Source organism: Chrysochloris asiatica, unplaced genomic scaffold, assembly GCF_000296735.1.
Source record: "Chrysochloris asiatica unplaced genomic scaffold, ChrAsi1.0 scaffold00062, whole genome shotgun sequence".
Classification (NCBI taxonomy): Eukaryota; Metazoa; Chordata; class Mammalia; order Afrosoricida; family Chrysochloridae; genus Chrysochloris; species Chrysochloris asiatica.
Window position 1 is genome coordinate 10422238 of NW_006408580.1, and position 26016 is coordinate 10448253.

Here is a 26016-nt window from a genome sequence, read left to right on the forward strand (position 1 = left end):
TCACAATGAAACATTTTTTAAATGATTTAATAAAAATCATATAGAATATAAAATGAGTGCTTGGATGACTTTGATTTCTTTTTGTAAATCACAGTACCCCACTGATACATAATGGCTTCTCAAGCTGTAAGATGGATTATAGTTCAATTGTAGCTCCTTAAATTTTTGAAAATGCCATTTTAGACTTTGCAATGTAATTTTTTTCACACATGAATTTCCCATCATGCAATCTATAGACCGCTGTTCAATATACTAATCTTTTCCAAGTTTGAGATTTGTCATGTCTAATGATGCCAAAGAGCTTTGCAAGGGTATTTACATAGTTTTAGCCCAAAGTGTCCTGGTGTGATGCTATAAGATAAAAACAAGGTTGGTTTGAACTGCAAGGTTGGATGTTCAAGCCCACCAGCCACTACTTGGAAACCTGATACAGGGTTGCAATGAGTCAGAAACTGACTCAGTGGCACTTAACAACAGCCCAAAAACAGCAAGTTTATATACAAATGTGAGCAGGATAAATCTATTTTTCAAGATTTTCCCCAGTCCCTAACTTCAGAAAGTCAGCTGCAGAGTAATAGTTGAATGTCAGTTCTCTGTATGTTAGTATTAAATTACCTTTTCCTTACATTTGCTGGCTATCACATGTATTGGAAAAATACTGTTGGATATCAGTGTTGGATCTACTGAAAACTTTGTTCCTGTTTACCTATTGTTCTTCACAGACAATTCACAAAAACTGTAAGAAAGTTCTTAATAATAACGTCTATATTTCCAGAGCAAGTCATTTCAGTTCCCATTATTGTTGGACAGTGTAATTCTGTGTACGGTGTTATTAGCTGCTTTATTAGACTCACAGACAAATCTTATTACATGCTTTGCAGCTAAATGTTTGACTTCTGCAAACTTTCATTCTTTATCAGTCAAAAGCTTCTTTAGTATCTTTGAAGTAGGCGAGGAGATGGTGGTCGCTAATGAACTTCATGGACCTCCAGAAACCCAATCATTATTTATGCAGTCTAATGGCAAAAATCAGAAGGTTGTCTCAACTAATAATATACCTCCTAGCTCTTAGATTAGGTTTTCTCTGTGCTGACAAAGTGAGAAGTGGAAAGCATTACTCCAGTGAGAGTGATTTTTATACGTTTTCTGTTGCTGATTGTTTATTTTAAATCTTGTCTTTGCTAAATACTGCATTAAACTATAAGCAAAAAGCAGGCTTTTTGTTTTGCTTTGTTTTTTCAAATCAGAAGAAAGTGAGATATGGTGGGAAGTGGTAGTGGTTATGTGCCGTGGAGTTGTTTCCAACTCATAGCGACCCTGTATATGGTTGTTGATGCTGTAAATCTTTACGGGAGCAGAATGCCTCATGTTTCTTCTGTAGGGCAGCTGTTGAATTCGAACTGCCAACCTTTCAGTTAGAAGCTCAGCTCATAAATTAAAAGTACATTAAAAAAAAAAAACACACCACTCGTCTGTCAGTTTGTCCTACTGTGGGGGCTTGCGTGTTGCTGGGATGCTGGATGCTGTGCCACCAGTGTTTTAAATACCAGCAGGGTCACCCCTGGTGGACAGGTTTCAGTGAAGCTTTCAGACTGAGACAGCCTAGGAAGAAGGAGAGGTGGGTCACTTCTGAATGGTTGCCCATTGAAAACCTTGCCAATAGCAGCAGAACATTGTCAGATATAGTGCCAGAAGATGAGCTCCTCAGGTTGTAAGGCGCTCAAAATATGATGGGGGAAGAGTTGACTCCTAGAGTAGACAGTAAGGATGTGAATGGAACAAAGTTTTCAGGACCTTCATATGCTGATGGGACACAATTCAAAAGGGATAGAAACAGCTGCAAGCGTCCGTTAATAATCAGAACGTGGAATGTACGAAATATGAATCGAGGAGACTTGGCAGTTGTCAAAAATGAAATGCAACAAATGAAGATCAACATCGTAGGCATTAGTGAGCTGACTGTTATAAGCCATTTTGAATCAGAGACTCATAAGGTGTACTATGCCAGAAACATCAGATTGAAGAGGAATAGCATCGCATCTATTGTCAAAAAGAACATTTCAGTGTCTATCTTGAAGTACAGTGTTGTCTGTGATAAGATATTACCCATACACCTAAACGAAAGACCAGTTAATAAAACTATTATTAAAATTTATGCACCAAACACTAAAGCTAGTGATGATGAAATTGAATTCTACCAACTTCTTCAGTCTGAAATTGATCAAGCATACAATCAAGATATCAAGATGCACTGATAATTACTGGTGATTGGAATGCAAAATTTATAAACAGAGTAAGGATCAGTAGTTGGAAAACATAGCCTTGGTGATAGAAATGATGCTGGAGATCACATTCTAGAATTTTGCAAGACAAACGATTTATTCATTGCAAATACCTTTTTTCAACAACATGCACATGGACACAGGAATCAAATTGACTACATCTGTTGGAAGAAATGATGGAAAAGCTCAACACCATCAGCCAAAACAAGGCTAGCAGCAGACTGTGGAGTGGACCATCAATTGCTCTTATGCAAGTTCAGGCTAAAGCTGAATAAAATTAAGACAAGTTTACAAGAGATCCAAAATATGGCCTTGAACACCTGAATTTAGAAACCATCTCAAGAACATTAGACCCTAATGACCAATGAGTTGTGGGATGACACTAAGAAAAAACATCCAGGGAGAAAGCAAAAGGTCACTAAAAAGACAAGAAAGAAAAAGCCAAAATGGATGTCAGAAGAGACTCTGAAACTTGCTCTTGACTATACAGGAGCTAAAGTGAGTGGAAGAAATGAGGAAGTAAAAGAGCAACAGAAAATTTCAAAAGGTAGCTTGAGAAGATAAAGTATTAAAATGAAATGTGCAAAGATCAGGAGTTAGATAAGAAAAAGGAACACAATCAGCATTTCTTTAGCTGAAAGAACTGAAGGAAAAATTCAAGCCTTAACTTGAAATATTGAAGGATTCTATGTGGCTCTATAGAATAAACACCAGACCGCAAGGTCAGTTTGAACCACAAGGTCAGCAGTTCAAATTCACCATCTGCTCCTTGGAAACCCTATACAGGTTTGCTCTGAGTTGGAATCGACTCAGCACTTAACAACAGCAACACCATGGACAAAGTATTGAATGATTCAAAAGAAGATGACTATACAAAGTCACTGTACCCAAAAAAATTACCGATGTTCAGTCATTTCCAGAAGTGGCACATGATCAAGAACCGATGGTGCTGAAGGAAGAAATCTATAAGCTGCACTGAAGGCATTGGCAAAAAACAAGACTCCAGGAATCGACGGAATACCAATTGAAATCTCTCAGCAAACAAACTCTAGAGGCCCTCACTATGTATTCCAAGAACTTTGACTAATTGAAAATATCTATATTTGTGCCCATTTCAAATAGAGGTGACCCAACAAAATGTGGGAATCATGTAACAGTATCATTAATAACACATGCAATTAAAATTTTGCTGCAGATCATTCAAAAACAGTTGCAACTGTACACTGACAGGGAACTGCCAGAAACTGAAGTCGATTCAAAAGTGCACGTGGAACTAGATCTGTCATTACTGATGTCAAATTGCTCTTGACTGAAAACAGAGAATACCAGAAAGATACTTACTTGTGCTTCATTGACTATGCATAGGCTTTCTATTGTGTGGATCACCACAAACTATGGATAACATTTTGAATAATGGGTATTTGTGCTCATGAGGAACCTGTGCATAGACCAAGAGACAGTTATTTGGAAAGAACAAAGGGATACTGAATAGTTTAAAATTAGGAAAGCTGTGTGCCATGGTTGTGTCCTTTCACCATGCTTCTTTAATCTGTATGCTGAGCAAATAATCCAAAAAAAATTGATTATATGAAGAAGAACATGGCATCAGGATTGGAGAAAGACTCATTAACAACCTCAACATGCAGACAATACAACCTTGCTTGCTGAAAACAAAGAAGACTTAAAATACTTAACTGGTGAAGATCAAAGACCACTGCCTTCAGTATGGATTGTGCCTCAATGTAAAGAAAACAAAAGTCCTCACCACTGGACCAACATAAATAACATCATGATAAGTGTAGAAACAATTGAAGTTGTTAAAGACTTCATTTTGCTTGGATCCACTGTCAACACTCTGAGAAGCAGCAACCAGAACATCAAACAATGTATTTCATTAGGCAAATCTGCTGCACAAGAAGTCTTTAAAGTGTTCAGGAGCAAAGATGTCACTTTGAGGACTAAGGTGTGTCTGACCCAAGCCATGGTATTTTCATTCACCTCATATGCATGTGAAAGTTGGACAATGAATAAGGAATACTGAAAAAGAATGAATGTATTTGAACTATGGTGTTGAAGAAGAATATTGACAGGACCATGGACTGCCAGAACAAACAAATCTGTGTTGGAAGAAGTACAGCCAGAATGTTCCTTAGAAGCCAGTATGGGGAGACTTCGACTCTCACACTTCAGACATGTTGTCATGATGGACCAGTCCCTGGAGAAAGACACTTGATGAAGTGGAGGATCAGTGAAAAAGGAATACCCCTAAGGAGTTAGATTGACACACTGGCAGCAACAATGAGCTCAAACGTAGCAACATTGTAAGGATGGTGCAGGACCGGGCAGTGTTTCATTCTGATGTGCATGGGGTTGCTATGAGTTGAAACTGACTTAGTGGCACCTAACAACAACATGTTAAAAAGAAAGAATAAAACATAATTTAGTGTTTTTAAATTAGATAAGAGATGACAGTTTAACTGATTTCATCATTGTTATGTTTGACTGTAATTTCAGAAGTTGAATTTCATGCTGCCAACTTTTTTCTGCTGTATTGAAAACCCACCAAACCAAATCCACTGCGTGTGATCCTATGTGGATTCTAATTCATAGCACACCACAGGACAGAGCAAAACTGGCCCATGGGCTTTCCAAGGCTGGCATCTTCAAGGAAGCCTACTGCTTCATCGTTCTTTTGTGGAGAAGCTGGTGGGTTTGAACCACCAGAAGGCAAGCTGTGTAAAATGTGCAGTGTAGCCTCCTAACTGAGTTGTGTGTACACTCCTTGGAAGCAGAAAGCTAAAGCATGGTCGTGTACTTTGTGTGGTCATATCTGTCCCGATGCCAAAGACTGGCAGGGAACAAGCCTGACTATGAGTAAGACAGTGTGGAACAGTCTGTTCTTCTTGCAGCTGTTCACATTTCCTTGCTTTGCTGTATTGTTGGTTTTTTAATGTGCTGTATTTGGGTAACTGTGATTTCATTAGAAAGAGAAAGCAAATCATAATAGATGCATTCTTGTTTTTCCCTCCATCCTACTCACCCTGGACACCTCAGTTTTGTAAATATACTTGACATCTTCAAATTTGAGGACAGTAAATAGCAAACACAAATACATTTTTCTCATTTCAGTCCACCTTGAATTTAAGCTTTCTAAAGCAGGAGTCAGCAGTCTGTGATCTTCAGGCCAGCTACAACCAGCCACTTGTTTTTGCAGATTAAGTTTTACTGGAACATAGCCATGCCCATTAGTTTATGGATTGTCAGTTGCTGAGTTTGCACAACATTGCAGTGTTGAGCAGTTAGAAGAATCTATATGGCCCTTGAAGTCTAAAATATTTCAGCTCTGGCCATAGACTCAATTCTAACTCATGAAGGCCCTGTTAGGATAGAGTAGAACTGCTTCCCAGGGTTTTCAGCATTCTGAATCTTTGCGGGAGCAAGTAGTCTATCTTTCTTCCATGAAGTTGCTTGTGGGTTTGAACTACCAGCCTTGCAGTTTGCAACCCAATGTTGAGTCCACTGTGCCACTAAGGCTTCTCTGTCGTTAGATGCTATCGAGTCCTTTTTGATACATAGAGACTCTGTGGACAGCAAAATGCATTACTGTCCAGTCCTGTGCCTTACTCACAATTGTTACGTTGGAACCACTTTGTTAATCCATCTTGTTGTGGGCCTTCTTTTTTTTTTTGCTGACCCTCTACTTTACCAAGCAGAATGTCCTTTTCCAAGAACTGGTCTTATCTAGTGCTGCTATAACACAAGTTGATGGCTTTTTAGCAAAAAGAAATTTATTCTCTCTCAGTTTAGGAAGTTAGGAGTCTCAATTTCAGGAGCCAACTCTGGGGGAAGGCTTTCTCTCACTGTCCGCTCTTGGGGAAGATCCTTGTCTTCTTTGAGTATCTGTGGGTCTGGCACAGACAGACAATTTAGTTAGGAGGCTACACTGCACATTTTACACGGCTTGCCTTCTGGTGGTTCAAACCCACCAGCTTCTCCACAAAAGAACGATGAGGCAGTCGGCTTCCTTGAAGATGCCAGCTTTGGAAAGCCCATGGGCCAGTTCTGCTCTGTCCGGTGGTTTGCTATGAATTAGATCTCTTTGGAGATCTCCCTGAGTCTTGGCATCAATCTTCCCCTGGGTCTAGGAGGCTAACTGCAAGGCCAGCCGTTCAAATCCACGAACTGCTCCTTGGCTTTCTGCGCCCATAAATATTTACAGCCTTGGACACCCTATGCAGGGTCACTATGAGTCAGAACCGACTTGAGAACATGCCGCCACCACCATGTCTCAAAAAAGATTGACTCATGATCCAGCCTAATCCTGTAGATTGGCTCCTGCCTCATTAAAAGAATTGCCTCTAATCCTGCCTCATTAGCATCATAGAGGTTAGGATGTCCAACATCTAGGGAATTTAGACCACTTAGTGGAGAATCATTACATAATACTGAGAATCATAGGCTAGCTATGTTGACACTGATTTGGGGAAAACATCGTTCAATCCATACCACAGGGCAAAGCTTGCAGTTGGTTGACTAATATCTTTTGAATCACAAATCATTGTGTCTTTTTTCCTATGGTCTATAAGTTGCTTTCCTTCTACAGTGTTTTTCCCAAATATTTGAAGTTGTCTCCCTAGCATGAGACATTGTATATTACTTCAAGTGTAAGACAAGCTAAGAAAGTCTCTTGTACCTTATATTTTTTACTAAATAAGTGAGACTTGAAACTCACACACTAGTATTAAATATGATCAAAATATAGTACTTAATTTTGAGGGAAAGTTTTTAAATCTGCAAGCAGAACCTAAAGTAAATGATACCTGATTCTTAAAGAAACAAGCTAAAAATCAGTCTGGCTGATTTATTTTTATGTTACTCTAATTTTGTTTAAATACCTATTTACAATTCCTATGTATAAATTCAGTTGCTCATTTGTTTATTGAAGAAACATTTAATAAATATCTACCGTTTACTCAGTCCCATGCTAGGTACTGTTTTAGAAAGTCAGAGAACTCCAGAGTCTGGGTATAGAAAATAGAAGGCTGCCTTCACTTACTGGAGGGTCATCAAACACAAGAGATTGTGTGACTATAGTATTTAGATATATTTCTGCAGCAGGTTTACTGAATAGATGGAAACAGTTGTTTTGTTTTGTTTTTTCAATTACATGCCCTTCAGAAATGGGGCTCCTCTTCCCTGCCCATGTTAAGTTAAGCTGAGTGGCTCCACGTGAGAGAAAACTCCCAAATTACAGTGGTTTAAACAGGATAGTGTTTTGTTTTGTTTTTTCTCTTTCATGTGAGCTAAATCCATAGAAATGCTTCATGTGGTTGGTAGGCAGCTCCACAATCATCAGAGCCAAGTTCCTTCATTGTGGTTATTCCAGCCTTAACACAGCAGTCGCCATCTCATGGTGCAAGATGACTGCTCAGGCTCCAGTCATCAGGTTTGCATTCCAGCCAGAAAGAAAAAGGAAAAAAAGAGGAGGTGGGGGCACACTTTCTCCCTTTTTCAGACATTGTGCTTCTTACGTTTCAAACTTTGAGTTGTATATAGCAATTCCTCTTACATTTCAAAAGGACTGTTTTTGGAGTCCTGGCTATAGGATAAGAGCTGGACTTCCGGCCACAAGATCAGCAGGTTGAACCCACCGGTCACTCCTTGGAAACCCTATACAAGGTCCCTATGAGTCAAAACCAACCCAACAGCACTTCACAACAACAATAACAATTTAGCTACATGATCACATTTAGCTGCAAAAGAAGATGGAAAATACAGAGGTTGTTTTTAAAATCCTTTTACTGGGATAGGAGTCCTGGTGTGGCGCTGTGGGATAAAACACTGGACTGCAAGGTAGGTTTGACCCACAAGGTCAACAGTTCAAACTCACCAGCCACTTCTTAAAAACCTTATACATGGTGGCTGTGAATTGGAACCGACTGGGAAGCACTTAACAACAACATTACTAGGATTGGAGTCCTGTAGGATAAGCACTGGACTGCTAACCACATGGCCGGTGGTTCAAACCCACCAGGCCATTCCTCCAAAAATCTATAGAGTCCCTATGAGTCAACTCATAGAACTTTCTCAACAGCACTTAACAACAGCAACGGCATTACTAGGATTGGGAAGAAAACAGGAGTCGCTGCCACACCACCCCTAGGAGATGTATTGGAAGGATCTCATGGCTCTCGAGTCAGTCCAAATCAAATGTATGGTCTCACATGCAATTCTAAGCTTGTTCCTTCACCCCAACTCAAGACTGAAGGAGGAGCGTGTGGTCGTTTCTTCCACATACAGATTTCTCATGCCACCTCCTTATCTTCCTCACTCTGCTACTTTGTAGTCTTCTAGCAACGGGGTTGTTGGCAAGTACTGCCAAAGTAAGTTCGGACTCATAGTCCTATATAGGGTTTTAAGAAGCAGCTGGTGGGTTTGAACCACTGGCTTCTCCATTAGCAGTTCAGCGCTTATCTGACAGCACCACACCAGGACTCCAGGAAAGAGGTTGTTGTTGTGTTGTTAAGTGTCGTCGAGTTGGTTCCGACTCATAGTGACCCTATATAGGGTTTCTGAGGAATGGCTGTGGGATTTGAACTGCCGAAGTTGTGGTTTGCAGTTTAGTGCTGATCCTATGGTTCCACACCAGGAGTCCTCAGGAAAGGAGAAGGGATTCAAAGAAAGAGAAAAGTCGTATTAATGAGCTGATACTACATGTGATTCTCTCTTGGTTGTTGATGTTCTTAGTAGAGCAGACATCCAAATGTTGATTCCATCTTGGGTCTCACATATATGGCTTCTGCGTCATCAGCATACTTTGCAGCTAAACTCAGCAGCACCCTTGTGGCTCCTACTCCTTACAGCTCCTTACTTCTGGGCCTCCTTTTTCTGTGCAGACAGTCCTCTTAGGCAGGGTTCCATCAAGATAGCTCCTGCCAGGTTATCTTATGAAACATTTGCTTGGCTCATGAGAAACACACGCATGCTTGCCCTAACGTAACTTTACAAATGTGAGCTGCCCTATAGCTGGCTTCCCAGCTCTGCCATCAAGGGCTGCCCCAGGTGGCCTCCAGCCAGGAAGGAAGCAGGCGCCAGTCTGTGAGTACTACTGTAATTGCTCTGAGTATTGTTGCTCTCAAAATTTAGTGCTGGGAGTAAGACTGACAGATACCCAAGGAGTTTATTAAAACACCCTGTTTTTAGAATTCTACTTCAGTATGTCTGAAGTGGGGTCCAAGAATAATCAGTATGTTTAAGCAGCTCTCCCAGCAGATTCTGCTGAAAGCTGTCAAGAAACCACCTTGAGAGCAGACCTACAGAGCCATACTCTACATAGGAAGAACAAGCCAAAATTTAGAGTGCGAGCAGTTTGGGGAGCTATGGAATTTTTGTTGCATTGTAGTAAACATGAATGTATAAGGAGCTCTGGTAGTGTAGTGATTAGGGGTCAGACTGCTAACTTCAAGGTCAGCAGTTCGAAACTGTCAGCCATTCCACAGGAGAACGATGAGGCTTTCTGCTCTCATAAAGATTTACAGCCTTGCCAGGTCGCTCTGAGTCAGAACCAACTCCACAGCACACCACCAGTCACTGTGTAAGTAGAAAGTAATCTTAGTCATAGTTGAAAATAGCACTAGTAATAGTTTTTGGTGAAAACTTCCAGTTTGTGCTGAAATTAGGTGTTATGTATTAACCGGGCCATCAACTTGTAAGGAGTCCTAGTGTGCGCTGCAGGATAATGCGTTGGACTGAAAGGTCAGTTTGAACTACAAGGTCAGCAGTTCAAACTCACTAGATGCTCGTCAGAAACCCTGTACAGGGTCACTATGAGTCGGAACTGACTCCACGGCACATAACAACAGCGACAACAACCTGTAAAACCTCTAACAGGACTCCAGAACCTTTAGACTCTTCACAAAAGTCCCTCCTTCCTCCTCGTTACCCTCTAATTAAATTTGCTTTTTAAGTATTTGGCATTTCACATGTTTTTTTTTAACTTATGGTTTCTTAGAGGGTGTTGTGTCTGTGTGTTTATTTTTTATATTTTTAATTAGGTATGTATGATACTTCTTTTATTTCTACAGGCTTGTCTGGGGACCAAATAACTATTTATAATATTATTTCTTTGGAAAATACATTCTCTAGTCCCAAATTTCACGATTTTCAGTATTTAGAAACTTCAGTAGATGGAACTTTTATGTTCTGTAGGAATCTATGCAAACTTACTCTTTTTTAAACATTTTATTGTGTTTTAGATGAAAATTTACACAGCAAATTATATTCCCTTTCATCAGTGTATACACAGATTGTTCTGTGACCTTGGTTGCTATCCCTGCGATGTGTCAGCCCTCTCTGCATTTCCAGCCTGCCTTCACCGGTTCCATCTCTCCAGTTTCTCTGCCCTGCCTTCCCTTCTCATCTTTACTGTTGGGTAAACACTGCCCATTTGGTCTCATATAGTTGATTTTTCTAAGGAACATATTCCTCACAGGTATTATTATATATTTTTATTGTTGTTGTTGTTAAGTGCTTTTCCAAGTCAGTTCTGACTCGTAGCAACTCTGTAAAGGGTTTCTGAAGAGTGGCTGGTGACTTTGAGCCACGGCCTCGTGTTTCAAACTGACCTTATGGTCAAGTACTTATCCTATAGCGCCCACCAGGACTCCATTTGTTTTATAGACTAATAATAATTCGGTTGAAGGATGACCTGCAGGAATGGCTTCAGTTCCAGACTGAAAGGGTGTCTTGGGGTGATAGTCTTGGGGGTTCCTCCGTTCACTATCAGTCAAGTCTGGTCTTTTTGGTGAATTGAATTTGTTCCAAAGTTTCCCCCCTTCTAACTGGGACCTCCCATTGTGTCCCTGGTCAGAGCAGTAGGTAGTGGTAACTGGGTAGCATCTAGTTTTTTCTGGTCTCAGCCTAGAGGAGGCTGTGGTTCATATGGATCATTAGGTCTGTAGACTGCTTGCTTCCTTGAGTCTTTGGTTTTCTTCATTCTCCTTTGCTCCAGATGGAAAGAGACTAATAGTTGTATCTTAGATGACTGCTCACAAGCTTTTAGAACCCCAGATACTACTCACCAACTAGGCTGTAAAATATTATCTTTATGAACTACGTTATACCAGTTGATCTAGATGATCCTTAGACTTCAAGCCCAGTCACTCAGTCCCATGACGTGTTTGAATATGTCCAAGAAGCTTCCATGACTACCCCCTTTATGCTCTATTATATGTATGAATACGTATGCACCACATGCAAATATAAGTAACTATACCTATCTATGGAGTCCAGGTTTGGCACTGTAGGATAAGCACTGAACTGCTAACCGCAAGGTTGGTGACTCAAACCTATCAGCTATTCCTTGGAAACCCTATACAAGGTCGCTGTGAGTCAGAATTGACTTGACGGCACTTAACAACAATGACGTACATATTATATGTATACATACGCAAGTGGGCAAACATTTGTGAACCAGCCAGCTCTGAGTAGTTCTCTACAATGTTAATATAGTGTTTTAAATAGAATGTTATATGGTAAGAATAAGTCCAAAAGTACTGCTACAAAATCATAGTGACCTTAATTAAGCAAAACTATTAAACTGTAAAGCTGTTGTTTCTTGACATGCCCTCCATCTAGGTCTATACACTTCTCAAGGTGGTGTTTCCTTCTCTCTAACCTTTCCCCTAAGAAGTCTGGGCTCTTGGATTTACACCACATCAAAACGGCAGTTTGGACATCCTCCAGGGACTTAAATGTGTTCCTTTCCAATTTCCTTTGAGTTTGGGGACCAAAAATAACTCTGAAGAGTGCAAGGTCAGGGCTGTAGGGTGGATGGTGTAAGGTTTCCCAAGAAAAGTCTGATAGACCAGCCCTTGCTACTCTTGAAGAATGAGCAGGTAAATTGTCATGATGGGGAAAAAATTCCTCAGCTCAACTTTCCTGGCCTTTTTCTCATTAATGCAGTTTTCTTCAAATTTCTTCATAGCAAGCCCCTGGGATCATCCTATGTCTTTTGAGAAAATCATTAAAGATTGTTGTTGTTACGTACCATGGAGTCGGTTCCAATTCATAGCGACCCTGCATAGGGTTTCCGAGGCTATAAATCTTTATGGGAGCAGAAAGCCTCATCTTTCTCCCACGGAACAGCTGGTAGTTTCAAACTGTTGACCATGAGATTAGCAGCCTGATTCGTAACCACTACGCTACCAGAGACCCCTTTGAAGTCTTCAAAATTAGTTTCCATAGCCTTCTGAGCTGACCTATCTTCCTTGAATTCCTCTTTGAGGTCTTCCTGACTGTCCTTAAAATGCTTGATCCATCTAAAAAACTGTTGTTTTATGTGGGACAAAATTCCCATAAACTTGTTGCAAAGCTTCAGTGATTTTGGAAGATGTCCACTTGAGTTTTAAAAATTTGATATTAGCCCTGACCTCAAAGTTATTTTTTCCCATGGCACAAGAAGTATCTTTTTTTTTTTTTTTTAAGGCACCCTGTCAAGACTAAGACGAGTGTATTACTGTGTGCACAGCCATCCACTGTTTGAAGAGACTTGTTCAAACACATTTTATTTGGAATAAGCTCAAACATGTATGATCTGGAACCCTAATAACAATATTTTTAATTACCCTCTTATTTATTTAATCTCAGATTTAGTAGTGTTTTCTTGATTAATATCATCCTTTAAAAATGGTCACGGCTAGATGTTCACATTGCACTCCTTTGGCATTCTTATGTATGGTTTTGGCCCAAATATTTACAAGTCATAAAAATTTACCTTGCATCAGTAGAAACAAATCAGCACTGAACCTGAAATGTGTTTACAGCCATTGTTTGACCTCTCAATAAACATTGATAAGCATAGTAGTGTAGGGGAAACAAAATATAAAACCAAAGCCAACAACAAAAATCCCCACCTATTTTAGCAAAGTTAGAAAAATAGAAGTGTTCAAACTAGCCAAGATCGTTTTCAACTTTTCAAAGAAAGCATACTGTTGAATATGAGGCATTTAGTTTGAGATAGAAAGTAACATCTTAATTGCCTTTCTAAACTACAGAAAGTGTTCTCCAAAAATTGAAATTAATGTTTTTCAGAAAGTCAAACTTCAGATCACTTAGGTTTGTGGGGGGTTTTAAATTCATTTAGTTTCTTTTCATTGTCTTCTCATACTCTTTGAATTGGCCGATTTAAAAGGAAGAAGTTTTTGTTTTGTATTTCATCCTGAAAGATGCCAGCACTGATACTGTTAATGAACAACCCTAGTAAAACAAGCATAAACCTTTTGTGAGAACATTCCTTCCTAGAAGGAGTTGGGTTTGCCCTTTCCCAAGATTTAAGTTTCTGTGAAAATTCTTTCAGACGTATCTTGGCCAGAAAACGCTCTTTCATTTTACTCTATTCATTTTCATGTTGTTGAATGTTGCTTCTATTAGAGGAGGAAAAACACTATGATTGCTAAAATAGTGATGAATTTAAAATAAAAAGGAAGTTGCCACATTGACAGAATTTAGGACCATCTAGTTAAAGATGATTTTTAAAACTTCGTATTGCAAGTTTCATTAAATGAACAAGAGATTCTTAACAAGAGGATCCCCATCCTGAAATCAGGCTGCCTTTATAAGAGGAAAATATTTTTTTAGTGAATAGTAAGTATGAAGCTCTGAACTTGAACAAAGGATTATAAACATTGATTGGATTTTCATTTTCCTTTTTAGTTGTATGACAAAATTAACACAAAGTCTTCACCACAAATCAGGAATCCTCCAAGTGATGCAGTACAGAGAGCCAAAGAGGTAAGTGGTATCTTTTATAAATGTGTTTGACTATCATACTTGCTACCTTAATTGAAAGCATTTCTGCTACACATTGAAATGACATTTCCTTGTAGCCACATTTTGACTCATTATAGTGAAATTTGATATTTCTAAGTTTAAAACTGTATATTTTACACACACACAGAAAAACTAAAATCTCAGCAATAATATTACCTAGCAGATTTCTGGTTCTGGTTCTACTATGTAAACTCAAACATGTTAATGTATCAGTTTTACTTGTCTGTCACTCATTTATTTTATTTCATTTGTTAGAAATAGATACGCTGTGAACAGTTGTGTTGCCTTTTTAAGGTAGCAACTGAAACTCAGTTATCTATTGCAGTTAAATATACTGAGCTCAAAAATCATTTTTAGAAATTGTTGGTGTACATGGTTGTAGTCATCAAAAACTTGTTTTAGCTTTTTCATTGTAGTCATAATCTTGCCAAAAGCTTGGTGGTGGTGGTGGCTGTGTGCCGTGAAGTCCGTTCCGACTCATAGCGACCCTGTACAGGGTTTCTGAGGCTTTAAATCTTTATGGGAGCAGAACGCCTCCTCTTTCTCCCGCAGAACATCTGGTAGTTTCCAAAAGCTTAGACAATAAATATCCATCCATAAGCCCTTACCTTAATACAGCCATTTTTATTTTTACATAGCCTTTTCTAGTCCCTGTTCATTTGCATATAAATATTTATATCATTGTGATCAAAATGTATATTTAGGATCAGTACTAGACTGCCTTAGCCATTCCTTAGAAACCCTATACAGGGTTGGCTATGAGTCAGAACTGACTCGAGGCATTTAGCAACAACAATATAATAAGTACTATTCCATGGATCTACATGTCTTTACAAATATGAATTGTTATGACTGTGTAACTTCCCTTTAATATTATTAAGTGATAACAAAACCTCCCCCATTGTTAGACACATAGGTTTCTTTGCTTGTTGATGTTATAGAAGTTTTTATGCAAATAACGCATTTGCTCTTTTTTTTTTTTAAATAAAATTATTTCTTAGAATGTGAGCTTACTAAACGTAAGACTAAAAAAGATAAAATCCCTTCCCTGCCAGATTTTAAATACATGACCTATAATGATTATATATAGTATATTTTCTGTGAAACAAGACAGATCACAGGGAGACTGCTAGGCCTGCTCTCTTGGTCAGGCCACCAGCGAGATGTTGCTGCTGACTTTGCCCACCAGGTGGTCATTAAAAGGAATCAAGTAGTTACCACCAAGACCATGATTCACCACCCTATCTTCATAATACCCCCATAGAGAGAAACAGATACTCTGGTAGCATTCTCTATCTCCGCTGGCCAGTGAATATCTGGTGAAGGGTTCAACTTCACAGTGCTTAAAAGACCACACTTCTGCATTAAACATCTGGGAGAGTAGCAAGGGACCCAGACAGAATAGATGGTTTCGTCCTTCCATTTCAGGGATGCAGAAACTTGAAGCATGAAATAAGCAAAGGAAAATTGGTTTATCACCGTTAAACAATATGAATGAATAGTGTAACCAGCTGTGAAACCATTACCATTTGTGGTAAAGGGCATTTGGATAAGAAAGGACCCCTGTAGTGAGTGTGTGTGTGTGTGTGTGTGTTTGTCTCAGAGGAAGTGGTTGTGTAGTACAGAATATTTATTATAAGCGGTGGTGGTTATGTGCCGCGGAGTCCGTTCCAACTCATAGTGACCCTGTAAAGGATTTCCAAGGAGAAAATCTTTACGGGAGCAGAAAGCCTCATCTTTCTCCCATGGAACAGCTGGTAGTTTCTAACTGCTGACCTTGAGGTTAGCTATCTGGTTCATAACTACTATGCTACCAAAGCTCCCTTTATTATAGGTATGACACCAAAATCTAAGCTTTAGGCCAAGTGACCTCACAAATCCCTTTCCTACCCTAATATGAAAGGAACTCTGGTAGCGTAATGGTTACAAATCGGGCTGCAAACTGTAAGGTCAGCAGTTTGAAACTACCAGCGGTTCCGCGGGAGAAAGATGAGGCGTTCTGCTCCCGTAAAGATTAACAGCCTCGGAAACCCTGTGCAGGGTCGCTATGAGTCAGAACCGACTCCACGGCACATAACAACAGCAACACCCTAATATGAAGCATTGGTAATATTCTCCAGAGTGAAACTGGATAGAATCCTCCAAGGAAGGAGGGGCAAAGGCAGGGGGAACAGTGACTTGTGTGCTCCTGACATTCATTCCTGTTCAAGGAATCCTTAGTTGGATAAACTTTTAGAATTAAGTTTAGTACCGTGTAGAAAACTGCTCTTTGAATTCAACCATTGACAGAACAGTAGACTTATGTTTACTTTGAGAAACAGCAGAGACTTTCGTCTTGGCTCATCACTTAAGTTTTAAATGGGTAAAAGCCATACTGGTTGTAGTGGCTAGATTTTGAAAAACAATGTTATTCAAGAATTGTCCTTTTTACCTGTACAGAGAAAATATAAAAGGACTATGTAGTGAAGAAAATTAAAGTGAGTAAAGTTTTTTTTTTTTTTTTCAATTTAAGGTTTTTATTGTGGATTGAGTGAAAGTTTACAGGGTACATCATCAGTTTCACATTCAACCATTCATATAACTTGTTTCATTACATTGATTATAATCCCCTCCATATACCATGAGTTAAAAGTATTTCTCTCTATCCACTTTAGCTTTTTTAACAAACAAACAAAAACCCCACTCAGGCATATATAATAATTTACATCTCCAAAGGGCACCTTATACAAGTCTGCTCCTGGCCACCAGTTCTTCGTCCTTCTCTTCTTAGTTGATGAATCTAGAGTCCTCAGCCGCAACCCCTCTCCATGCCCCCATCTCTGCCTCTATCTCTGGTGCTGCTGCTTCTCTGGATAAGGTCCCGCATTCTGCTTGTGCACTTCTCTCTTGATGGTCCTAGGGTCCTCTGTTTCTGGACTGTAAGATTAACCACTCCCTTTTTTTGTTACAAAACTTCTACCTTTACAAGTGTGACAGTCGCAATTAGTCATGATAACAGTTATTCACTATTGAATCTTACAAATCTTATCCCCATCTCCTTTCACCAGACCCATCTAGACAAGATGATAGCTATTCAGTGGGGACTCTTTCTTTCCCCCCACCCTCTTAAAATAAGTTCCCTCTTGAAACCTTGTAAGCCAGTCACTTCGTGCCTTCATTGCCCCCTCATTTTAGGTAGCTAATGTCTGAGTTGCCCATCTCTATCTACCCTGTGTACAGAGCAGATAGCATTCATACTCTTTCCCTCTCTGTTGGTATTTAGAGTAACTACTGCTCTGAGTATAGGTCAGGTTCATCATGAAGATGTATCTTCTGTCACTGTAGCTGTTCCAGTTTGCTCGTCCTTTCTAGTGGGAATGTGTCACCTCACAAGGTTGTGGATGGGACTCAGGATTCCACCTAAGGTTCTATACTCTGTAAAGGCTTTGCATGAGGCCTATTTCACTGGGCAAGTTGTAGAACCCCTTTTAGGTATTCCAATCAATTATTGGCTGAAGGCGGGCTTACAAGTTTTCTCTAATCATGTTTCCCAACATTCCTTTCTATCCCACTCAAGTGTCTATTTTACAATAGTTGGCAAGGGAAACTAATATTCATAAGGCAGTTAAGGATTTTAGTATTATTTACCCTCTTCAAGCTATACCTAGATCCCTGTATCCCAGAGCCCTGTTGTTCCAAGGTTCAGTATGCATCACTATTTCCCTCTGTCCCACTAGGCCATGCAAACCTGTCTCAGTGTTCCCCTATCTATCTTGTTCTTCTGCCTTCTCCCCCCTTCTTGTATTGCCCTCCCTAACACCCAAACTAACCCCCCCAGCCCAACCCCATTGTGGTTACCTTATATTCCATTAGTCCTTCCCTCCATTTAAGATAGTCAATTTTATCCAGTAATCCACCTGACCTTCCCACCACCTGGATCTCTGTGTTTACCTTTTTTCACATTGTAATTGTTTTGATCATAGACTGACCTCCCAGATTCTCTGTTCTTAAAATTTTATTCTGTTCTTGACTCTTTCATTTGTCAACTGAGTTCAGGTTGATGCTGCCATGTACGTCATGCTGTAGTTGTTATGTGTTCTTTAAATTTCGAGGAGATCTGTGAGCATGCATAGTAGAACCCTCCGAGGGTGGGGCTGGGGTACCCACTAGCTCAGGCACCCCTATAGTCACCAGAATGAAGGTGCACAGATAGCAAGGGACCAATGAACAGATACCAAAAGAAAAGAATATCCATACCTTTAGCTCAGCGTTTCTGCCAGGCGTCTGTGGCCGCGCCAATCCTTCCCCAGCTTGGTCTCACCCAAGATGGCGGCTCCTGGAGCAGCCGAGTGTTCTGGACTAGAAAGCAATAGATTTCTTGCTTCTGCCACAAATTCCCCCAGCTGTAAGCCTTCCAACCATCTAAATATTCCTTTATATGTGGTTCAGAGTTCTGGGATCAGCCCCTGAGCCTGCTTTGTCAGGTATTCTGTGTTGTTGTTGGCGGAACTCCTTTACTGCACTTCCACCCGATCCGCCATCTTGTTTGTTCTCAAAGTTTTTTTTAATTGTTGCTTTCTGGAATTCCCTGGCAATGAACTAGAGGAACCATTGGCAAAGGTGTAGTTTTCTCTGTGTGGGGAGATGAGTGTGGACATTAACACTGATCCTCTCAGGTTATAAGGAAAATTACATAAGTGTTTTTCTTTTTTAAATTGTTTTTGTTTGAGCCTCCCTCATTTGGATCTTTCAAAAAGGAGTTGACATTTCTACCAATATAAAAGAAATCTGATATTAACTTTTTTATAGATTGCTTTTGATGTTGAATTTAGAAAAAGATTTTTGAAGCTATTTTCCCATTAAGTTATTTAACCCTATAATAGGAGTCCTGGTATATGGCATTGTAAGTTAATGCACTGGACTGCAAGGTCAGTTTGAACCACAAGGTCAAGTAGTTCAAGCCCACTAGCCAGTTCTCAGAAACCCTATGCAGGGTCGCTATGAGTCAGAACCGACTCGACAGCACTTAACAGCAACAACAGCCCTATAATAAATGTGTTATGGACTTACTTAGCTTTGTATTTTCCAGTAGCTGCTTAGGTTATGTTGTTGTTGTTAGGTGCCGTCAAGTCGGGGCTGACTCATAGCGACCTTATGCACAGCAGAACAAAACACTGCCCGATCCTGGGCCAACTTCACTACTGTTGCCACTCTTGAGTCCATCGATGCCGCCACTTGGCCAATCCATCTGGTTGGGGGTCTTCCTCTCCTTCTCTGACTCTCCACCTTAGCAAACATGATATCCTTCTCCAGCGACTGGTCCCTCTTGACAATATGTCTGAATTATGAGGGATGAAGTTTGGCCATCTTGGCCTCCAAGGAGCACTCCGGCTGCACTTCTTCCAACACTGATCTATTGGTTCTTTTGGCAGCCCATGGCACTTTCAATATTCTTCTCCAACACCATAACTCAAAAACATCAATTCTTCTATGGTCTTCATTATTCACTGTCCAAATTTCACATGCATAAGAGGTTATTGAAAATACCATGGCTTGGGTCAGATGCACCTTAGTCCTCAAGCTGACATCTTTGCTCTTCAACACTTTAAAAAGGTTTTGTGCAGCAGATTTGCCTAATGCAATACGTCGTTTGATTTCTTGACTGCTACTTCCGTGATTGTTGATAGTTGATCCAAGAATAATTATAGGCAGAGACAATTACAGTAACTTGTTGTATTTTTTATTACCATCACTATAGTTATGTTACATATTAATGACCTTTGAATAAAATTATTAGTTTTTCCCAAAATTACTGTTTTGCTTATAATAAAAATCCATTCACATTTTTACCTTTAATATTTTCTTCATCTTATGTCATGTTTGCAGTATTATATATACCTTGTTTATTTTTTTAGGTATTGGAAGAAATTTCATGTTACCCTGAGAATAATGATGCAAAGGAATTAAAGCGTATTTTAACACAACCTCATTTCATGGTAAGTAACACTTAAACTTCCATGAAACTAAAGACTCACTTTGAATAGAAATCTTTCATTACCCTCATAAAATATAGCTTGCTTCATTAAATGCATTTTTATCCATATATTATTTACCCATGTAATGTTAAGATTGCTTATAATGTTTCTCCATCTGCAAGGGGCTTTGAAAAGTTCATAGAAAAATTCCGTTATCTTTTCATTTCCTTTTTCATGACCTTTTTTGAAGCCTGTTTGTAATATTTTATTCATCTATACAGTATTAAAGGGGCTCTGGTAGTGTAGTGGTTACGAATCAGGCTGTGAACCGCAAGGTCAGCAGTTCAAAACTACCAGCTGTTCCGTGGGAGAAAGTGGAGGCTTTCTGCTCCCGTAAAGATTTACAGCCTTGAAAACCCTGTTCAGGGTCACTATGAGTCGGAACTGACTCCACGGCACATAACCACCACCATACAGTATTAAGACAGCATGTGTTGTTTACCTATGTAATGTTAAGAATTCAGTGCTGTTGTTATTGTTAAGTGCTGTCAAATCCGTGCCAACTCATATAGGGTTTCTAAGTTGCTGCTGATGAGTTTGCAATTCAAACCGACCTTGCAATTCAAACCGACCTTGAGATCCAATGCTTATCCTACAGCGCCACATCAGGAGCCATTGTTTTGTTCATATCGTATCATAGTTGTAAAGATGTTGTTTTATGAAGTGGCTCTTCAGGGTACTTGTAGTTATCAGAAAAGGCATTTGCTACTTTGTAAAACAGTTCTAAGTCACTGGCACTGTTTATGTTACCTAAATTCACAGAGAACTAAAATTTGAGACAATTTTCAAGAATGAAGAATTTTCAAAACCTAGATTGGTGTTGGTTATGTGCCATGGAGTCGATTCTGACTCATAGCAACTCTGCATAGGGTTTCCAAGACTGTAAATCTTTACGGGAGCAGAAAGCCTCATCTTTCTCCCACTGAACAGCTGGTCGTTTCGAACTGCTGACCCTGAGATTAGCAGCCCAATTTGTAAGCACTATGCTACCAGAACCTAGGTTAGGAATCCCAAATGTCTGATGAAGTCCTGGTGTGGTGCTGTAGGATGAGTATTGAACTGCTAACCGCAGGTCAGCTGTTCAAGTCCACCTGCCTCTCCTCGGAAACCCTATACAGGGCCGCTATGTATGGGAACCAACTCGATGGCACTTAATGATAACAACAACAGGTAATATATAGAAAGAATTGCATCTCGTTTTGGCAACATAGAACCCATAAGCTTCATTCAGATCTACTGTATGGAAAATGGGGATAACGTCTGTATTACAGTAAGCAAGAGTCCTGGTGTAGCGCTATGGGTTAATGCGCCAGACTGTAAAGCCATTTAAACTGCAAGGTCTGCAGGGTCACAGCACTTAACAACGACAACAAATAGAGAGCAACGCTCAAAATAGGTAAGATTCTTTTATGTAGAAAATGGTCCCTCGTCATCTACTTAACTGCAATTGAAAAAAATGATTACAGATAGAAATTCATGTTGAATACTGTATAACTGTTTTAAAACTTTAGCCACAATGGTGTAAGTGGAGAGTGGAAGATGCAATCGGCCGCCCTTTGGGAGAAAAAAAATCTAATTTAAAAGCTAAGCACTTATTTCTGCTACTGCAGATGACATTATATCTAATATATATCAGAAATCATTGGGTAGTACAGATAGTTAAGTATTCAGTTGCTAATCAAAAGATTGGTATTTCAAATCTACCCAGAGGTGCCTTAGAAGAAAGATGTGGCAATCTACTTCCAGAAGGTCACAGCCAGTGAAAACCCAATGCACAGTTCTACTCTGCAACAAATGAGGTGACCATGAGTCTAAAGAAACTCTACGTTAGCTGATTTAGTATGTCTATCTTATCAACTACCTGTGTGTCTTGGTATACAGATATTTTAAGATCCAATATCTTTAAAACTTTAATACAGTCATTGAAATGAATTTTTTGCTCGAAGTGACTGTGTTGTTGTTACGTGCCATTGAGTTCTTTCCGACTCATAGCCATCCTGTGTAGGATTTCCAAGGAGCAATTGGTGGATTTGAACAATCGACCTTTCAGTTAGCAGTCCAATGATTATCCTATAACGCCACACCAGGATACCTTGAAGTGACTACTGACAAGAAATTCTCATATTTATCGTCACTCTCCCACCAAGCATTAAAGACTGAAATAGTGTAATCCTTGAGAATATTTGACTTTATTTCATATGATAGCGGCCATCCAGTGAGTTACAGTAGGAAATCAGATTATATACCTGTAAGTGAGCATATTTTTTTCCACCTTATGTATATAAACTCATGACTTGACTCAAATCCCACCTGTACTGTCATAGTCTCTCCTTGCACCTCTGGAGTCTACAGTGACCTTTCGCTTCTTAATTTCATTTTGCACTTGTTTATATTGCCCTGCATGACCTTCTACTATATACCCCTATGCAGGAAGCTGGCTGGCTGGAGCAGGTCACCTCACTAATTAATGGACCGGAGTGGTGGCTCTGTGTCCATCGACATCTCAGTATAGCTTTGTTGGTTATTAAATTTAAGATTACATGCAGTTGTTCTTATTATCTCATTCACAGACCAGGAATATGAACCAACTATATGTCTTCTTATTGGTGGTAGTAGTGATAGTGTTAAATGCCGCTGAGTCAGTTCTGATTCATGTCAACTCTGTATAGGATTTCTGAGGCGCAGCTGGTGAGTTTGAACCACCAGTCTTGCAGTTAGCTTATCCTACAGCCCCACACCAGGATTAGGATTCTCAAATTTGAGAAATCCCAAATATCAGGATTTAATTACCATTAACATTGTGTTGTTCAGTGATTGTTTCATATGTATGGACCATAGTTCCCTGGATTATAAATAAGTCTCTTTTGCACATCACATCTTATTTAGTATTGTTGTTGTTGTTAAGTACTGTGGAGTCGATTCCAACTCATAGTAACTCTGCAGAGGGTTTCCAAGGCTGTAAATCTTTATGGGAGCAGAAAGCCTCATCTTTCTTCCATGGAACAGCTGGTAGTTTTGAACTGCTGACCTTGAGATTAGCTGTCCAATTTGTAACCACTGCGCTACCAGAAGTGGTTAAAGCTACAGGTCCATATAGGCTTGGGGTGAACCCCAGCTTTGCCACTCTAGCTGTGTGAGTTCTAATTAACCTCTCAGAGCCAGCATGATGAAGTTGGAATAAGAGTTAAGTACATGATATATGTAAAGTGCTAAGTATAGTGCCTGTCATAATGAATGTTAGCCAATGACTATTAGTAGTTACTTGACAGTGTCTCTCATGTACAGCACATATACTAAGTTTTTAGTGAGACATCGACTTCGTTAAAAATTTGATCATCACAAATAGCCTCTCCTCGGCTGACTGTTCTGTGTGATGTGTGTGTTTTCCATAGACAGGAACCTAAACAGATTTGAGCAGACGTGTTTCTCTCTAAATCATCGAGTAAGCTCAACTCAGATCAGAGAATGACATAGGACCATTTGAGACTGATAGATCTTCCAGATTCGCAGAAAGCTCTTACCTTCTAAACCTTGATTTATTTTGCTTTCCTGAAATTAGAAAAGTTGATACGTGCATTGCTATTAGTAAACTTTTTCAGACATAATAAATAATTTTACAGTTTCTTAAATATCTAATGAGATGTTTTCATTCATTCATTCACTTATCAAATAAATATATGAGGGGATTCAAAATATTTGTGGGAAAATGGAATGAAAAGGAATGGAATTTTTCCTTGAACTTTTTGAAGCCCCCCCTCCCCCCTTTGTATAAATGCCTACTATGTGCCAAATTCTATGCTAAGTACTAAGGCTATGGTGGTGAATAAGGCAAACAAGGTCCCTGTCCTCCTGGAACTTCTGTTCTAGTGGGGTTAGGTCAGAGATGGATAAACGAAGTAGAAACAGACAGTAAGCAAGTAAACCGGCAAGGTAATTTTATGTAGTGGCAATAACTGTGAGGATAAGGGGAAAGCCCCTCTAAACACCTTAAGACTTAGGCTGAGACTTGACCTGTGAGAAAGAAAGACTTGACTGAACGTCCACAGATGGGGGAGAGCAAATGCAAAGGTCTAGAGGCAGGAAGACATTTTTAAGTTCAAGGACCAGAAATAAGATTGTTGTGGCCAGGATGGTAGTAAACACAGCAGAGAGTGGTACAAGAGGAGTTGGCAGAGGTTGGCAGAGGCCAGAGCACGTATGGCCTTATAGGCCATGGCAGGAAGTCTGGCTTTGCTCCTGATTGCAGTCAGATGACATTAAGTGACTACAAGCAGGAAAATATTACTCAATCAGTGCTTTAGGATTGCTGAGGCTGATGCATAAAGAACACCTGTGGGGGGTTAAGGAGGAAGAGAAATTAGGAGGCAATCATTAGAGATGGTAGAGGCTTGGGGAAGGGTGGGTGTGACAGTGAGGATGGTGAGCCGTGACCAGATTAGGGTTCTATTTTGGACAGGCTTAGACAGAACAGGACTTGCTGATGGTTGAACTATGAAGTGTTGTGTAAAATTAATTCCGTTTTTTAGTCATTGAGGAACCTGAACCCTAGACAGATAAAAAGAATTGTTGAGTGGCAATGCTGAGGTTCAAAACCCAGATCTTGATGGCTCCCAAACTCATGCTGTTAAAATTGAGATGCTTTGTTCTAGAAAGTTAAGTTGAACCCATAAACATGTGTGTGGATATTGTCTCATGCTGGAAATAGAATTCTGAACTACATACTATGTTAAATGAACTTTTTAAATGCTGAAAATGCTGAAAAGTATTTTAAAGTCATAGTTTCAGAATTTTGGTATTTTAAAAGAGATATTAATTGCTTATAAGAAAAATTGTAATGTTTATAATATTTTGATTATACCAAGGTTACAGAGTTATTCTTAGCATATTTCTAATTTCATACTTCCTTACTCAATTTCTGGCTTTTTCAGTGCTTTCTGATCTAATCATCCAACATGATTTAACACCGAATTATCGGATACTTAAAATACAGATGCTTATAAATAGTTACATCAATTTAAGGAGAGGTAACAAGCACTGGATTGCTAATAGTAAGGTTGGAGATTCAAACCCACCAGCTAGCTGTCCCTCAGAAACCTTAGGTATGCAGTGTTGTTATGAGTTGAAACTGACTCGGCAGCACTTAACAAGTATAGATGTAAACGATATGAAGAAATCTGAGGCTTTCAAGCTGCTATCCAAGGTACAACAATAGGTCTCTCTTTCCTTGGAGCAAGAGAGGAAGGAGAAAATTCAGGAATACAAGGAGGAAATGGAATGTGGGACTAATCACTTCCATGAACAGTTGTCTCCTTTGCCATGAAACCAGAACTAGATGGTTCTCAGCTACCATTACTGAACATTTTGATCAACATTTCTATAGCACACTCCTAATCAAATGGAGGAAAATACAGAATGAATTTCCAATTTTCATAGACATCAGGCTTTCTGGAGCCATAGAGGCTACATGGACCCCTGAAACTTTTGCTCTGAGGTAATCTTTAAAACCTTAAACCAAAAATATCCCTTGAAGTTATCTGAAAATCAAACAGTAGGTTAGCTGAGCTAGTAAAAAAAAGGTCAGCTTTGAGAACTATGTGTATAAGACCAAACTGACAACAGCACCTCACAACTGGAAAGATTCGATAAGAATCTGAGGAGGCTGGGAGGAACAGCTCAGAGAAGGATCTCTTTTTGGAATGATGAAAATGTTCTAAAAGTGGTTGTCATACAACTCTATGAATAAAAAAACCATTGAATCATAAAAGGAGAAGTCTGTACTCTATATTTAGAAATCATGATAAAAAATATTATGTGACTAATCCTGTTTTCAGTTATCTCATTCTTTCTAATGATTTTTGGAAAAGCAAAAATCCTTTGTTTATTGTAGTTAT

General features: G+C 39.4%; 1 protein-coding gene across 4 annotated transcripts in view; it reads left to right on the forward strand.

The window, feature by feature from the left end:
- The window catches only part of CASK (calcium/calmodulin-dependent serine protein kinase (MAGUK family)), a 548810-nt gene that overhangs the window by 471104 nt on the left and 51690 nt on the right, over nt 1-26016 (forward strand). For all 4 annotated transcript variants that reach the window (XM_006864257.1, XM_006864260.1, XM_006864259.1 and 1 more), the window contains 2 exons: nt 13995-14072; nt 20006-20086. In XM_006864257.1, the coding sequence (XP_006864319.1) occupies nt 13995-14072; nt 20006-20086 (159 nt within the window). The remainder of the gene's footprint in view (nt 1-13994; nt 14073-20005; nt 20087-26016) is intronic.